The sequence below is a fragment of the Chiloscyllium plagiosum genome, chromosome 44 (genome assembly GCF_004010195.1).
Source record: "Chiloscyllium plagiosum isolate BGI_BamShark_2017 chromosome 44, ASM401019v2, whole genome shotgun sequence".
NCBI lineage: Eukaryota > Metazoa > Chordata > Chondrichthyes > Orectolobiformes > Hemiscylliidae > Chiloscyllium > Chiloscyllium plagiosum.
Window position 1 is genome coordinate 3132891 of NC_057753.1, and position 17780 is coordinate 3150670.

Below are 17780 nucleotides of genomic sequence, written 5' to 3' on the forward strand. Positions count from 1 at the left end.
TGTTGAAAGGAAAACAGATTTCAAGTTTCACAGCAGGAAACAAATCAACACCAATTTTTTTTTGTTTTCCAATCCAGTGTTTAAAATTGTTCAGTCAGCTAATTAACCAAAACAAGACCAGACAGCATGTGTACAAAAAAAAACTGTCAACCATTTTAAAGAGTATCCTCAGAAAAGATTTACAAGGATGTTGCCAGGGTTGGAGGATTTGAGCTCTTGGGAGAGGTTGAATAGGGTAGGGCCGTTTTCCCTGGAGGGTCGGAGGCTGAGGGGTGACTTTATAGAGGTTCATAAAATCATGAGGGACATGAATAGGATAAATAGAGAAAGTATTTTCCCTGGGGTGTGGGAGTCCAGAATTAGAGGGCATAGGTTTAGGGTGAGAGGGGAAAGATATAAAAGAGACCTAAGGGGCAGCTTTTTCACTCAGAAGGTGGTGCAAGTACGGAATGAGTTGCCAGAGGAAGTGGTGGAGGCTGGTACAATTGCAACATTTAAAAGGCATCTGGATAGGTATGTGAATAGGAAGGGTTTGGAGGGATATGGGCCAGGTGCTGGCAGGTGGGACTAGATAGGGTTGGGATATCTGGTCGGCATGGACGAGTTGGCCTGAAGGGTCTGTTTCTGTGCTGTACATCTCTATGACTCAATGGAATATGAAAAACTATGGAGAAGACCAGAGATAGCTGTAGGCTATGCCTTCAGTGCTGAGAACAACCACATTGGATATCAAAGCCTGAGAGAGCATAATTTGAGGACCTCAATTCTTTCTGTTGCACAACTTGTCTTTTCAACAAAGGTAACATTAGCCTGGACAATGTGGAATCTGTATGGGTGGAGCCGCAGAACACAAAAATCAATGGGAGTTCTGTACAGACCACTAACCAGTAGTTGTGAGGCTGGGGATGGTATCAAATGAGAAATTAGAGATGTGTGCAGTAAAAGTACAGTAGTTATTATGGGTGACTCCAATTTGCATAGTGATTGGACTAACCAAACTTGTGGCAACATGATGGAGCAGGATTTCATGGAATGAATAAGGAATGCTTTCCTCAATCAACATGTCGAGGAACCAACCAGAGAGCAGCCCAGCCTAAACTGGGGACTGTGAAATGAGAGAGGATTCATTAGCAACCTTCTGGTGTGAAATCCTTTCATGAAAAGTGACCATAATATGGTAGAGTTAGATTAGATCACCTACAAGTGTGGAAACAGGCCCTTTGGCCCAAAAAGTCCACACCAACCCTCCAAAGAGCAACCTACCCAGACCCATTTCCCTCTGACTAATGCACCTAACACTATGGGGCAATCCAGCCTGGCCAACTCACCTGACCTGCACATCTTTGGACCATGGGAAGAAACCAGAGCACCCCTACACAGACGTGCAGAGAATGTGCAAACTCTACACAGACAGTCACCAGAGGCTGGAATTGAACCTTGGACCCTGGTGCTGTAAGGCAGCAGTGCTAACCATTGAGCCACGATGCTGCCCCATTCATTAAGATGGTGAGTGACACAGTTAAATCTGAGACTGGGCTCCTGAACTTAAAGAAAGCTAACTTTGATGGTATGATGCATGCACTGGCCAGGATAAGTTGACCAAGGATACTTAAGGGATTAACGGCAGGTAGACATTCAAAGAGCACATGGATGAATTTCAACATCCATGTCAGGTGCAAGAGTAAAACAGGGAAGGTGGCTCAACCATAGCTAACATGGGAAATCAGGGATATTGTTAAAACCAAAGGGGAGACATTTAAATTGTCGAGAAAAAGCAGCAAACTTAAGGACTGGGAAAAATTTAAATTCGGTAGAGCCGGACGAAGGGTTTAATTTGGAAGGGGAAAATAGAATATGAGGGTACGTTCGCGTAAAACATAAAAAAAACTGACTGTAAAAGCTTCTTTTGGTAGGAGAACTGAAAAAGACTGGTGAGGGCAAATGTAGGTCCCTCAGAGAGGCAATCGGGTGAGTTCATAATGAACAACAAAGAGACAAACAAATACTTCGGATATGTCTTCATGAAGGAGGACACAAAAAAAATTCCCAGAAGAATGGTACGATGGCTCAGTGGTTAGCACTGCTGCCTCACAGTGCCAGGGACCCAGGTTCGATTCTAGCCTCACGTGACTGTCTGTGTGGAGTTTGCCCAATGTCTGTATGGGTTTCCTCCCACAGTCACAAAGATGTGCAGGTTAGGGTGAATTGGCTATGCTACATTGCCCACAGTGTTAGGAGTATTAGAGGGGAAATGGGTCTGGATGAGTTACTCTTTGGAGGGTCGATGTGGACTTGTTGGGCCTGTTTCCATACTGTAGGGAATCTAATCTAATTAAATGTTCGGGACAGAGGGTCAAGCACAAAGAATGAACTGAAAGAAATCCTTATTCGTCAGGAAATAGTACTGGGGAAGCTGATGGGGTTAAAACCTGATAAGTCCCCAGGGACTGATGCTCTGCATCCGAGCGGCTGGAAGCAAGGACAACACAGACCAGCGGGGGTATGCCAGTGACCAGAGTGGGGATGCAAGCAACTAGCGATTGGAGCAGGGGGTAACAGCCTGGTGCAGGTGCATGTCGGCAGCAGATTAGCGTGGAACTTGGAGGTTCCCTGCACTGGTCTGCTGTGGACAGCTTTTGGAGACAGACTGTATTTGTTTGTCCGTTTGACTTTGTTTCATGTTTCTTCTGACCTATATTCATACTATGTATAGCTGCAACGTAACATGTTATCTCCATTTCTCTATTCTGTGAGAATTGTACCTATCGCGCAATAAACTTTTCACTGTACTAGTTTGAGTACGTGACAATAAAGCTAATGCAATTCGATTTAATTAGGAAAGTAGTCCTAGGTAGTGGTCGCATCGGTGATCATTTTCCAGCACCCTAGAGACTCTGGTAAAGTTCAAATGGAGGGTAGCTAATGTAATCCCACTTTTTAGAAAACAAGGGATTATCGGCCTGATAACCTGACATTGGTTGTGGGGAAAATGATGGGAGTCGGTTATTAAGTATGTAATAACAGAGCTTTGGAAAGCAGTTACAGAAATGTCAGATTCAGCATAGATGCACAAAAAGGAAACCGTGCTTGACAAATCGTCTGGAGTTTTTTGGGGATGTGACCAGTAGAGTCACAGAAGGAGGAGAATGAATTGATAGATGTTGCATATCTGAATTTTCAAATGGCTCAAGACTCCACACGAGCCTGCAGAGCAAAATTAAAGCTCATGGTATCGGAGGGCATGTGGATAGAGAACTGGATGGCAGACAGGAAGCAGATGGCATAAATGGGTCCTTTTCAGAGTGGCAGAGAGTGACAAGTGAGGTACTTCAGAGTTCAGTGCTGGGAGCCCAGCTGTTCAGAATGTACATTAACAGTGTGGACAAAGGTATTGAATGCAAAATCTCCAAACTTGCAGATGACACTCGGCTGGGTGGTAGTGTGCGCTGTAGGGAGAATACTAAGACTGCAGGATGACTTGGATAGGTTGGATGAGTCAGCAAATACTTGGCAAATGGAATATAATGTGAATAGATGTGAGATTATCCCACTTTGGTGGCAAAAACAGGAAGGGAGATTATTATTCGAACACTGGCAGTTTAGGAAAAGGTGAGGTGCAACGAGACCTGGGTGTCATGGTGGAAGGTTGGCACGCAGGTTCAACAGGCAGTGAGGAACGCTAATGGCATGCAGGCCTTCGCAGTGAGAGGATTGGAATATAAGAGTAGAGATGTCTTGCTGTCGTCATACAGGGTCTTGACTATTGTGCACCGTTTTGGTCTCCTAGATGGAGGAAGAACATTCTTGCTATTGAGGGAGTCCAGACTGATTCCCAGGATGGCAGGTCTGACCTATGAAGAAACGCTGATCAACTGGGCTCGTGCTCACTGGAACTTAGATGAATGGGGGGGGGGGGGGGATCTCATAGAAACGTATAAAACTCTGATTGGACTGGACAGGCTAGATGCAGGAAGAATGTTCCCGCTGTTGGGCAAGTCCAGAACTAGGAGGTCACAGTCTACTAATCAGGAGTAAACCACTCTCAACAGAGATGAGGAAGAATTGCTTCAGTCAGAGTTGTGAACCTGTGGAATTCTCGACCACAGAAAGCTATTGGGACCAGTTTGTTAGATATAATCAAGAGGGAACTGGACATGGTCCTTGCAGCTAAAGGAATCAAAGGGCTTGGAGAGAAGGCAGGAGTGGGATACTGATCTCGCACGATCAACCATGATCTTATTGAATGGTGATGCAGACTGAAAGGGTTGGATGGCCTACTCCGGCACCTATTTTCTATGTAATTGTTATTGATTCATTTTTGTTCATGCAGAAACCATAATCAATGGAAAATTATGGCGGCAGCAAACAAGCCCCTACTTTCTTTTCGGAGGCAAGCACGGGTCCGAACAATCGGAATTAGCGGCTGCTACACTGACAGGGGCGACATTGGCGAGGCAGGCCCAATTGGCACCTCGAGTATCGGCAATATCGTCCTGAGCTGGGCTTGGCACAAGGACATGACGAAACACGAAGAGCGCGCGAGAGAGAGAGCATGAGAGCACGAACAATTAACAAGATCAGCGAACATTGGAAATTGGATGGTCAGCGATTTTGTAGGGTTAGGAGGGTCAGACGCCAGTCTGATGGAAAAGAACACTGAAAGGGCATGAAGGGAGAGAGCAGAGAAATTGGAGAATGATACAGGTTGAAAGTTCAACGAAAAACTTTAGAGGCAGTTTCGTCTGCTGAGCTCTGGAGGATAGGGGAGAGGCAACTAATCAGATGGTCACAATCTTCCTGACAAAGTCCATTAACTCCTCACTTGTGCTTGGTCCTGAGGATGGACGAGTAGGGGAAAGCCCTTCAACAAGGAGCTGGAGTGGACTATTTAGCCCCTGACCCTGCTCCAGCATTCAACACATCACAACCGATCGTTTCTCTCCTGCAGTATTCCCATTCCCCATTAATGCCATTCATCTCCAAGAATACAGGCATTTGATTTGTGATTTGAATATCGTCAACGTTTGAGCCTCCGCAGTCCTCTGGGTAGAGGATTCCAAAAGACTCAGCACCCTCGGATTAAAACTTTACCCTCGCCACTACTCTTAAATGGCCTCTCCCTCACTCTGAGACTCATGTCTCCTGGTTCAAGACTCAACAGCCGAGGGAGAAGTCCTAACTACATCCACCCTGTAAGAATCTTGTTTCAATGAGATTGCCCCCATTCTCCAAAGGTTATGATCACAACTGACGGGAAAACAAATTCGATCTCAGAGTGACACCCTGGCTTGATAGATCATACATTTTATTTTTGCAGTTTAGTTAGGATGGTGGTCGAACACTGAATATATTCACACGACACTGCCAATGTTCTTTCAACTAAACAACACAAGTTTATTACACAAAAGAAAAAAGGCTCTGGACTTATATGACAATATTGAAATACCAGAACATAAACAGCAACTTAAACCATTTTCCCAACAACATTCTTTACAAGTATCACTCCTATCCTTTTACTTAATCATTCATGGGTGAAGGGATGCACTTGGGCAGAACAAACAAGGGAATAAATGTTAAATGGTGGGATCCTGAGAAGCACCAAAAATCAGAGAAAAACCTTAGTGTGCATGTCCATTTGTCTCTTGAGGTCACAGAATGGGTAGGTATAAGTTTTTGGAAAGGCATATAGGATACTTGCCTTTAGTAGCATATTGCCTTTATTAAAAGCAGGTAGGTTATGCTGGAACTGTATAAAACAATTACCTTGCTACTGAGCGATCATAATTTTTAGTCAAGTTTAAACATGATATACTTAATTCTAGAATCTCAAATCTAAACAGTGGAAACTTAGAGAACACAGACATCAATAGGCCTCTCCCCATTGTGAACTCACTGATGTACAGAGCTGAGATGGCCGCCTGAAGTCAGACTCGCAGTGAAAGCACCTGAGTAGCATCTCATTGGTGTGTACATTGTTGATGGAGCATTAATTCCTCCGAACTTTTAAAGCACTTCCTGCATTCTGGGCATTTAAAAGGTCGCTCAGAGTGAACACGTTGATGGCGCATCAGATCCCAGGATCTCTTGTAGCACTTTCCACAATCTGTGCAATTAAAAGGTCTCTCCTCAGTGTGAACGCGCTGGTGCGTCATCAAGTGAATTTTCTGAGTGAATCCCTTCCCACATTCAGAGCAGGTGAACGGTCTCTCTCCAGTGTGAGTGCGCTCGTGCGCAGCGAGATGAGATGACCATCTGAACCCAGTCCCACAGTGAGAGCACCTGAATGGTCGATTATCTGTATGAATACGTTGATGTAACTTCAGTTCCCTGGAACTTTTATAATACTTGCCACAATCTGGACATTTGAAAGGTCTCTCCTCAGTGTGATCGCGCTGGTGTGCCTTGAGTTGGGATGACTCAATGAATTCCTTCCCACACACCTTGCAGGTGAATGGCCTCGGCCCAGAATGAACTCGCTGGTGTGTCAACAGGGTGGAGAACCGAACGAATACCTGCCCGCATTCAGAGCAGATAAACGACCTCTCCCCAGTGTGAAGACGCTGGTGTATCGTAAGTTGCGATGATCTCTTGAATCCAGTTCCACAATGAGAGCACATGAATGGTCTCTCGTCAGTGTGGACACGTTGATGCACCATCAGTTCCCTGGAACTTTTAAAGCTCTTCCCGCACTCTGAACATTTAAAAGGTCTCTCATCATTGTGAACACGTTGATGAGACTGCAGATGGCTTGAAGTTTTGAAGCACTTCCTGCAGTTCGGGCATTTATAAGGTCTCTCCTCAATGAGAACCTGCTGGGGTTCCTTGACATGATCTGACTGAGTGAGTTCACTCCCACATTCGGGAGTGGCTGGCCTTTCCTCGCTGTGAATGCGCTCATGTACAGTGAGTTGAGATGACCGCTTGAAGCCAGCCCCACAGTGAGAACAGCTGAACCGCCTCTCCTCAGTATGAACACATTGATGGGACGTCAGATCATTGCAACTTTTAAAGCACTTCCCACAGTCTGTACAATTAAAAGGCCTCTCCTCAGTGTGAACTCGCTGGTGTGTGAGCAGGGTAGATAGCTTAGTGAATCCTTTCTCACACTTGAAACAGATGAACGGCCTCTCTCCTGTGTGACTACGTTGGTGAATTTTCAGCGCACCGCAGTGACTGAATCCTTTCTCACAGTCCGTGGATTTCCCCAGTTTCTCCCCAGTGGCACTGCATTTGTGGTTCTTAAGGCCGGTCGATTGGTTGAAGCCTTTTCTACATATAGAGCACGTGAACCTCTTCTCCCCACTGTGAATAGTACTTTTTTCTTCCATGTTTAAAATTTGCTGAGATTCAGGTTCTGATAACTTGGGTGACTCCATCGGATCACGATGCGATGTTTGGTTTCAATTTCCAGACTGCAAATTCTTCTCTTCTCATAGCCTGTTAAATTCATTTAAAATAGAAAAGAATGAGAGAGAAAACCACAAAAACAGGTTGTAAAATTGTACTGAGTGATTCTGGCAGGTTTTAGGGTCAGCATTTGGGAAAAACGAGCACAACAGCTACTAGACTGTCAGAGAAGCTCAACCAGGGTTAAATCGATATCTATCTGGAAAGGGAAACCTGCTACCTGGTCTGGGCCTACTCAAGACTGTGGGACCTGTATACAGCAGAGAGAAAAGAGAAACAGCTGCAAACAGAGAGAGGGAGAGAGAAACACGGGAGGAAGGAGGAGGGGGCAAAGGATAAGGATTTTACATACAGTATCTGTAACTTGTCCAGAAATTTGACAGGGTCTCCCAAACACTCAATCTCCAAAGGAATTGGCCTTGCAGATCTAAGTGAAATCTATGCAGATCACTCCACGATTATCCTGACCCCCTCTGACATCCAGTAACGGAGCAAATGACTTTCTTCAACTAAATACTGTATTCGGAGAATGAAAGTCACAGTCTTCGGTCCGTTTGGAGCTCGATTCCCCAGCAGCCAATTCAATCTCTCCCCCGGCAACTGCAAGATGCTGAAACAGACTGTTTGAAATGGTACCCCTGGCCTGCAGCATCCGCACCGAAAGCACCCAGATGTTCAGAATCTCGGTGCCACATTTCACCCCAAACCGAGATCCAACCGCACATCTGTACCACCTGGGTAACTCCACCGGTCTCAGCTTCTGAAACTGTCGCCATTCCATTCTTGACCCTAGACCTGTCGATCCCAACGCCTCCCACATTCAGCCTCCCTGCAATTGATTCTGGATTAGTGGTGCTGGAAGAGCACAACAGTTCAGGCAGCATCCAAGGAGCAGCAAAATCGACGTTTCTGCCTGAACTGCTGTGCTCTTCCAGCACCACTGATCCAGAATCTGGTTTCCAGCATCTGCAGTCATTGTTTTTAACCCTACTGCGAATCCTCTGGCAAGGATGTCTGCCTTGAAGAAGTTTTCCTCCTCTCTCTACAAGAATCTCAGGGACTCCCTCTCCCAGTGCAATTCTATGCTACTTTCTCCCTACCCCCACCAGCTTATCTCTCCACCCTTCAGGCTCTCTGCCTTTATTCCTGATGAAGGGCTTTTGCCCGAAACGTCGATTTCGCTGCTCCTTGGATGCTGCCTGAACTGTTGTGCTCTTCCAGCATCACTAATCCAGAATCTGGTTTCCAGCATCTGCAGTCAATGTTTTTACCTCCCTGTAATTGAGATCACCCACCCACTGCTGCCAGTCTGCTCACTTACACCGACTCTTGCTGAGTCATCCCGTGACATCACAACATTCCCACACAGGGTGGCCGCGCATGCTCACAACATTCGCCCCACAGGGTGGCCGCGCATGCTCACAACATTCCCAAACAGGATGACCGCGCATGCGCGCAGCTTAGCCACGCTCCCCGCCCGAGCCCTAAGCCCCGCCCCTTCCCTGTTGGCTCGGCCACAATGGCGGACGAGGACCGCTGCCTCTTCCCCGGGAGCAAGCTCCGGAACAGCCAACGCGGGGCCCGCAGCTTCTTATTTGGGGGACTGCGGGCTACACGAGGCGCTTATGTAGCCGCCCCGCTCCTCTCTCCTCACCAAACCACCGTCTCCCGGCTCCACGCCTCCCCTTTCTCCCGCCGACCGCGGCCGCTGGTAGCAGCAGCTCCGAGGGTCCCACAGCTCTGATCGAAGTAACATTGCGCATGCCCCAGATACAATCGACACTGCGCCTGCGTGCCAGCCTCTCGTTGAGTGGACGCGGTCTGTTCAAGCCCGCAAGGCATCTTGGGTAATAGGACAAAGTTTAAAGATCACACAACAGCAGATTACAGTCCAACAGGTTCATTGGAAGCACTAGCTTTAAAAGTGCTGCTCCTTCAGCAGGTGGTTGTGGACAATACCGACACAGAATTTGTAGCCACAATTATGGTCTTATTCTCCACAACCAACTGTATCACATCTCCCTGACACTGGTCTCCTTTGGCTATGAATTCTGTCAGCATAACCTTCACAACCACCTGAAGGAGGAGAGGCGAAAGCTAGTGCTTCCAAATCAGCCTGTTGGATTATAACCTGGTGGTGTGATTTTTAAGTTTGTCCACCCCAGTCCCTCCAAATCTTGGTAACAGGATTGTCATGAGCATTCAGTTAAAGGGTCTTAAAACTAATCATCTTATAAATTTGTTAGAATATTTAAGTTAACATTATCTGCTTCTCCACTATTTCTTAAAGCCTCCCATCAATTTCTCATTGAGATTTAATGCTCTACTATCTTGTGAGAAGAGTTCGAGTTTGTGGAACTTTGCAGTTTCCCTTTCTGACTGGTCCTGAAGGGTTTGCTCTCAGTCCTGCAGCACCACCCCTCCCTCCCCCACCACAACTTGATTGGTTGGAGGGCCAGTCCTCCCGTTCTACCTCCTCTTCGTATTGGGTGATTGATGACAGGTTTCAGCCAAATACTGAGTGAGCGTACACTAGACTGCAGCTGATCACCAGCAGGTAGGCGACTGTGTTCTCCCGTGCCCAACATAAACACAGTTTCGGAATTGGCTTTTGCCCAAAACGTCCATTCTCCTGCTCCTCGGATGCTGCCTGACCTGCTATTCTTTCCCAGCGCCACACTCTCTACTCTAATCTCCAGCATCTGCAGTCCTCACTTTCGCACAGTTTCGGAATTGGCCACAGCCTGTGACCATGGAGGGAAGGATTGTGCCCAAAGATGGATTTGCAGACTTCAGACACATACCCTATAGACCATAAATCCTGTGCCGGGTAGCAGCGGTTTAAAGGGCTCAAGCCAACAAATGGAGGGGCAAATGTTGATTCAAACTGGGATCGTCCGCTCTGAATCTATCCATCACTGACAGGGTGATCCCTTCTGCAAACTCTCTTTGAAGGGCGTGAGGAGGGAAGGATTTCCAGAAACAAAACTCAAGCTAAACATGAATTAGAAGATTAGAATCCCTACAGTTGGCCCTTTGGTCCAACAAGTCCACTCTCACTCTCCGAAGAGTAGCCCACCCAGACCCATTTCCCTCTGACTAATGCACCTAAAACTATGGGCAATTTAGCATGGCCAATTCACCTGACCTGCACATCTTTGGACTGTGGGAGGAAACCAGAGTACACAGAGAAAACCCACGCAGACACAGGGAGAATATGCAAACTCCACACAGACAGTCGCCAGAGGTTGGAATTGAACCCGGGTCCCTGGCATTGTGAGGCAACAGTGCTAACCACTGAGCCACCATGCCACCTGATGGTAGAGTCACTCAGCCCTGGATATCATCAACATGGCAATGCGAAAGGAGACATCCTTAATCTCAATGTGGCAAAAGATTTCAAACATGAGCATTGCTGGAAAAATACCAAGCCACCGACATGAGTGTTAGAGCTTACTGACTATAGAAAGAGCTTTAACCATTTTTACAATCTTAAAAGCAACACAGCAGACGGAAACTACTCGTGCTGTCTGCGTGGAAATAGTTATCCATCCAAAAGAGTTTCAAGGGCACCCACACATGGGGAAAACTTAGAAATATGAGGATTGAGGTCAAGGTTTCAGATGCCCATCTTAGCTGGGAAAAAGCTGTTTACCTGCACACTCCATCATCCCACATGCTGACACACCAGCAAGCTTACATGGACAAGAGATCCTTTACATGTCCAAACTGCAGGGAGTTCTATAAAAGCTCGGAGGTACTGATGCTTCAGCAACACATTCACTCTGATGAAAGACCCTTTATGTGCTCTCAGTGTGGAACTAGGTTCAAGTGATTATTTGATCTCACTGCACCAGCATGTTCACACTGGGGAGAGGCTGTTCTCCTGTCTGTGGGAAGAGATTTACCACCCAATTCAACCTACACACACATCAGCATCTATACTCTGAACAAACGATACACATGCCCTGAGTGGGCAAAGGGACTCATTAAGTGAAATGATTCATTAATCTTCAGATACATTGGCAAATTCATTACAAGACTATAAGACATAGGAGTGGAAGTAAGGCCATTCGGCCCATCAAGTCCACTCCATTCAATCATGGCTGATGGGCATTTCAACACCACTGACCCGCACTCGCCCTATATCCCTCAATTCCTTGCGAGGTTAAGAATTTATCAATTTCTGCCTTGAAGACATTTAACGTCCCGGCCTCCACTGTGCTCTGTGGCAATGAATTCCACAGGCCCACCACTCTCTGGCTGAAGAAATGTTTCCTCATTTCCGTTCTAAATGGACCCCCTCTAATTCTAAGGCTGTGCCCACGGTCCTAGTCTCCCTGCCTGACGGAAACAATTTCTCAGCATCCACCCTTTCTAAGCCATGCATTATTGTGTAAGTTTCTATTAGATGTCCCCCTCAACCTTCTAAACTCTAATGAATATAATCCCAGGATCCTCAGCTGTTCATCGTATGTTAAGCCGACCATTCCAGGGATCATCCGCGTGAATCTCCGCTGGAAACGCTCCAGTGCCAGTCTGTCCTTCCTCAGGTGTGAGGCCCAAAACTGGACACAGTATTCCAAACAGAGCCAAACTAGAGCTTTATGAGGTCTCAGTAGCACATCGCTGCTTTTACATTCCAACCCTCTTGAGATAACATTACATTTGCTTTCTTAACCACAGACCCAACCTGCAAGACAACCTTTAGAGAATCCTGGACTAGCACTTCCAGATCCCTTTGTACTTTGGCTTTATGAATTTTCTCACCGCTTAGAAAATAGTCTGTTCCTATATTCTTTTTTCCGAAGTGCAGGACCTCGCATTTGCTCACGTTGAATTTCATCAGCCATTTCCTGGACCACTCTCCTAAACTGTCTAAATCTTTCTGCAGCCTCCCCACTTCCTCAGTACTACCTGCCTGTCCACCTAACTTCGTATCATCAGCGAACTTCGCCAGAATGCCCCCAGTCTCTTCATCCAGATCATTAATATATAAAGTGAACAGCTGCAGCCCCAACACTGAACCCTGCGGGACACCACTTTGTCACCGGCTGCCATTCCGAAAAAGAACCTTTTATCCCAACTCTCTGCCTTCTGTCAGACAGCCAATCCTCAATCCATGCCAGTAGCTCACCTTGAACACCGTGGGCCCTCACCTTACTCAGCAGCGGGTTTCCCTGGTCTAACCAACTTGTTACCTCTTCAAAGAATTCTAACAGGTTTGTCAGGAACAACCTCCCCTTACTAAATCCATGCTGACTTGTTCTAATCTGACCCTGCACTTCCAAGAATTTAGAAATCTCATCCTTAACAATGGATTCTAGAATTTCACTTACAACCGAGGTTAGACTAATCGGCCTATAATTTTCCATCTTTTGTTTTGATCCTTTCTTTAACAAGGGGGTTACAACAGCGATTTTCCAATCATCTGGGACTTTCCCTGACTCCAGTGACTTTTGAAAGATTACAACCAATGCCTCCACTATTTCTTCAGCCACCTCCCACAGAACTCTAGGATGTAGCCCATCGAAGCCTGGAGATTTACCAATTTTTAGCTTTTCTAGCACTTTCTCTTTTGTAATGGCTACCATACTTAACTCTGCCCCTTCACTCTCCTTAATTGTTGGGATATTACTCATGTCTTCTAGTGTGAAGACTGACACAAACATTCTTCAGCTATTTCCTTATCTCCCATCACAAGCCTTCCTGCATCAATTTGGAGTGGCCCAAATTCTATTTTTGCCTCTTGTTTATTTCTTATGTATTGAAAGAAACTTTTATTATCAATTCTAATATTACTGGCTTGCTTACCTTCATATTTGATCCTCTCCTTCCTTATTTCTCTCTTTCTTATCCTCTGTTTGTTTTTGTCGTCTTCCCAATCTTCTGATTTCCCAGTGCTCTTGGCCACTTTATTAGCTCTCTCTTTTTCTGTGATACATTTCCTGACTTCCTTTGTCAGCCATGGCTGTCTAATCCCACCCCCGGATAATCTTTCTTTTCTTTGGGAAGAACCTCTGTTACTGTGTCTTCAATTACACCCAAAAACTCCTGCCATTGTTGCTCTACTGTCTTCTCCACTAAGCATTGCTTCCAGCGACTTTCGTCAGTTCCTCTCTCATACCCCTGTAATTACCCTTATTTAACTGTAACACCATTACATCTGATGTTGCCTTCTCTCTTTCAAACTGCAGACTGAACTCTACCATATTATGGCCGCTGCCTCCTAAGTGTTCCCTTACTTTAAGCTCGTTTATAAAGTCTGGCTCATTACATAGCACTAAGTCCAGAATAGCCTGCTCCATCATAAGCTGTTCCAAAAAGCCATCTTGCAAGACTTGCATGAATTCCCTTTCTTTGGATCCACCGGCAACATTACTCACACAGTCCACTTGCATATTGAAGTCCTCCATGATCACCGTGACTGTGTCTTTCTGACATGCTCTATCTATTTCCTGGTACATCGTGTGGCCCTGGTCCTCGGAGGTCTGCACACAAGTCCCATTGTGATTTTTTTGCCTTCGAGGCTCCTCAACTCCACCCATCTGACCCTCTGTCATTTAGTGCCATAGATTAATTTCATTCTTAACTAACAAGGCAACCATGCCCCCTCTGCCCACCTCCCTGTCTTTTCGATGTTGTAAATCCTTGGATGTTTAACTGCCAGTCCTGAACCCCCTGCAACCACATCATAATCATTCACAATGATTTGTGCCGTTAATTCATCTGCTTTGCTCTGAATACTATGAGCATTCAGGTAAAGCACCTTAATGCTAATTTTCTTATCCTCATGATTTCCATCACCTCTAGTAGTATGTCCTCAGTTATCCTTCCTTTTTGTTTCATTCCTAGACTGCCTTGAACTGAAACCCTGCTCACATGCTAACCTGCTGCTTATCTTTCTACCTGATTCCATACTCTCTGTTGCTCTCCCTTTCCCTTCCCACCGACTCACAAGTTTAAAGTCCTAGTGACCACCCTATTGACCCTTTTCACCAGAACGCTGGTTCCAGATCGGTTCAGGTGGAGGCCGTCCCATCACTACAGATCTCCCTAGTTCCAAAACTGATGCCAATGTCCCATGAAATGGAATCCCTCCTTCTCACACCAATCTCTTAGCCACGTGTTTACTTCCCTAATTCTCTGTTCCCTATGCCAATTAGCACGTGGCTCAGCAGTAATCCAGAGATTGTGACCCTCGAGGACCTGTTCTTCGATTTTGTTCCTAGCGCTTGATAATCCCTAAACAGATAATCCCACAACAACTGGATCCTCTCCCTCCTGCTCCAATATCCTTTCGAGCCGGTCGGAGATGTCCTACATCCTGGCACCGGGCAGGCAACACACCATGAGGGACTCCCGATCCGGCTCACAAAGGAATACTATCTGTCCCCCTAATTATAGAATCCCCTACAACAACAACTTGTCTGTTTGCTCCCCTGTTGAATGGCCTTCTGCACCATGGTGCCGTGGTCAGCTGGCTCATCCTCCCCACAGCCCTTTCCCTCATCCATACGGGAAGCAAGAATCTCATATCTGTTAGACAAGGTCAAGGGCTGAGGCTCCTCCACTCCTGAACTCAGAATCCCCCTACCTGCCTCACTTACAGTCACACCCTGTTGTTCCTGGTTGTGGTGTGAGGGCGTTCACCTGCTCGAACTGAAGGAAGGGATTCACTTGCTTGTTCCACTTGCTGAGTTACCAGCGAGTTCACAAATGACTACGTCAGCTTATTTTTTGTTAATCACAATCCAGACTGAACCATGTTCATTGGGCTCTCCTGCTAGTATTAATGAGGTTCAGCCCAATTTTACTGCCTAATATGCAGATGACAGTCAAACGAAATGTTTTGCTCTTTTTAGATACTGAACACAAGTTCATTACCTTTGAAGGGCTCTCTCCCCCTTCCCTTCCTCCTCCATTGCATCTCCACCAAAGAGCACTATGTCAGGAGCTCATGCAGTTCCTTTATCACTAAAATGCAAACCATCAAATCAGCTCCCTCTTCTGCTTCCCTTTCCCTCACTGGGCCAAACTGTCTAAATTTCCTTGTCGGAGCCCTAAGCTTGGACCATTCTTCAGTGTTTCTCTGATCTCCCTTGATGGACTCTCAGAGCTCACCATATCCACAAGTCTAACATCTGTGAGATCAAAACCACTCACTGAATTTTCAGCGGTCAGTATCCCATGCCGTAAATGGCGAAGTTTCCAGGAACAGTCACTCTCTCCTTTAAACTGCCATCATCACCAGTCTTTAAACAAAATCTGTTCAACTCTTCTTTGCAAACAACTGTCTCATCTCCAACCTCCCTTTTTGTTTCCTTGAGAAATGTTTCGCCTGTAAAATCTATGCACCTCCTTTCCAGAACTCCACGTCTGAATGCATCCAAGCAGTTTTCAGTCCCTGCCGCTGTACCCAAGCGTCTGTTATCAAAAGCACAAATTACATCCTCCGGGACGATTCAGCCAAAAGGCTGGCCACAGCATTACTCCCCCGTTCTGACAAACAGACATGTGGGACGCAAAATATTAGCAGTTTCTCTTTCCACACATGCTGAGTTTCTGCACCACTCTCTGCACTTCTTTCAGATTTCCAGCAGCCACAGTATTTTGCTTTCAATCATTCCAACATCTCGCCAGTGTCATCCAACCAAGTGGGCTGCTCTCTCCTGCTCCCATTCTTCTCTGCCTGATCGTAACACTGGCAATGTCTTCCCTTCCCCCTCAGTTTCCTCTGGTGTCCCTTCTTATTTGTTAACAGAACACAGGATGGACATAGGACAGATGTCAGAGGTAGTTTCTTTACTCAGAGAGTAGTAGGGGCATGGAACTTACTGCCTGCAACAGGATTGGACTCGCCAACTTTACGGGCACTTAAATGGTCATTGGATAGACATCTGGATGAAAATGAAATAGTGTAGGATAGATGGGCTTCAGACTGGATTCACAGGGCAGCCCAACATCGAGGGCCGAAGGGCCTGGACTGAGCTGTTATGTTTTATGTTCTAACACAGAACTGCACAGCACAGGAATGGGCTCTTCAGCCCACGATGTTGTGCTGAACATGATGCCAAATTAAACTAATCCCTTCTGCCTGTATTGTCCATCTCCCTCCATTTCTTGCATATTTATGTGCTTATTTAAAAGTTCCTCGAGTTCAGCAGAGATTTAGAACATAGAAAAGTACAGCACGGGGTTCCAAGATGGCAGCGACCCAGCAAGTCTGAGTCTACAGTGCTCCTCCTAAGACTTGGGCAAAGTGGGTCACTCACCCCCAACATACTCACCAAATCATTTAAAATAGCTGTTTAATCTAATTAGTTGTTTAGTATTGAATTTAAACAATTTAATCTTCAGTATATATGACTAAAGGGAAGGGAGCCCGCAGCTCTCAGCAAGCAGGAACCCCTCCCCCACCCTCTCCAGCTGCAGCAGAGGCGTCCGCAGCCGCCCCGGGGGATTTAACTACGGTGGCGAGCCTCGTGGAAATCATCTCCAAACTGGATACGAAGATCGACGCTTTTATTGAAGAATCCCGAAGTCAATGGGACTCACTCTCGGCCGCGCTGCAAAAGCACGACCAAGACATTAAGGAAACCGAGCGCCGAGTCGGAGGGGCAGAGCTAAAGGCCGCAACCTCCGAGACTACAGCGCAATCGGCCGTGGATCAGGTCCAGACTCTCGAACAGTGAGTCCGGACCTGAGAGAACCACACTGATGACCTCGATAATCGAGGTCGTCGAAAACATATTAATTTGCTGGGCCTTCCCGAACGGGAAGAAGGCGGCCAGCTTACAGCGTTTCTTGAACAGTGGCTGCCACAGCTTTTAAATCTGGAGGCTGGATCAGGCCAGGTAAGGGTGGAATGGGCAATATGCGGGCCTGGCTCGAACCAGCGTCGTCGCCCGGTCCTGTTCCGGCGGGAGACCTAGAAGGAGAGGCAGATACTCCTATAAGCCTCTAGAAATCTTGGAAAAAATCCCCAAGCCATGATCCATAAAGGTTCCAAGATCATGTTATTCCAAGACTTTTCCCCAGCTCTGGTCCGAAAGAGGAAGGCATTCAATGAGGCGAAGAAGTATTTAAGGGACTTAACTATTCAGTACTCCTTACGCTACCCAGCGACGCTACGCTTTAACCATGAAGGAACCGTGTATAACTTCGGATCGCCGGAAAAGGCTAAGGAATTTTTGGACCCTCTTACATAAGTTGTAAGAGATAATTTGATGTTGGTTTGCCTTCCCCCCCTTTTTCTTTTTTTAACCTTACTGTTTAATATTATCTTGGGGGGTGGGGAGAGGGATTTATTTATTTGTTCTGTACTTAACGATTTTCTCCCCCCCCCCTTGGTTTTTTTATTATTCTCTCTC

At 46.3% G+C, this 17780-nt stretch overlaps 1 protein-coding gene across 5 annotated transcripts in view; it reads right to left on the bottom strand.

The window, feature by feature from the left end:
* Positions 1–5288: 5288 nt before the first annotated feature.
* The window catches only part of LOC122543463 (oocyte zinc finger protein XlCOF20-like), a 32291-nt gene continuing 19799 nt past the window's right edge, over positions 5289–17780 (bottom strand). Inside the window, exons 1-2 of one of the 5 annotated variants that reach the window (XM_043682174.1) lie at positions 9062–9166; positions 5289–7437 (exon numbers count right to left, since the gene is read on the bottom strand). In XM_043682174.1, the coding sequence (XP_043538109.1) occupies positions 5958–7376 (1419 nt within the window). In that variant the 5' untranslated portion in view covers positions 7377–7437; positions 9062–9166 and the 3' untranslated portion in view covers positions 5289–5957. Of the gene's footprint in view, positions 7438–7759; positions 8260–8678; positions 8983–9061; positions 9167–17780 lie in introns of those variants that run through there. The other 4 variants (XM_043682177.1, XM_043682175.1, XM_043682176.1 and 1 more) reach the window with 4 other exon arrangements.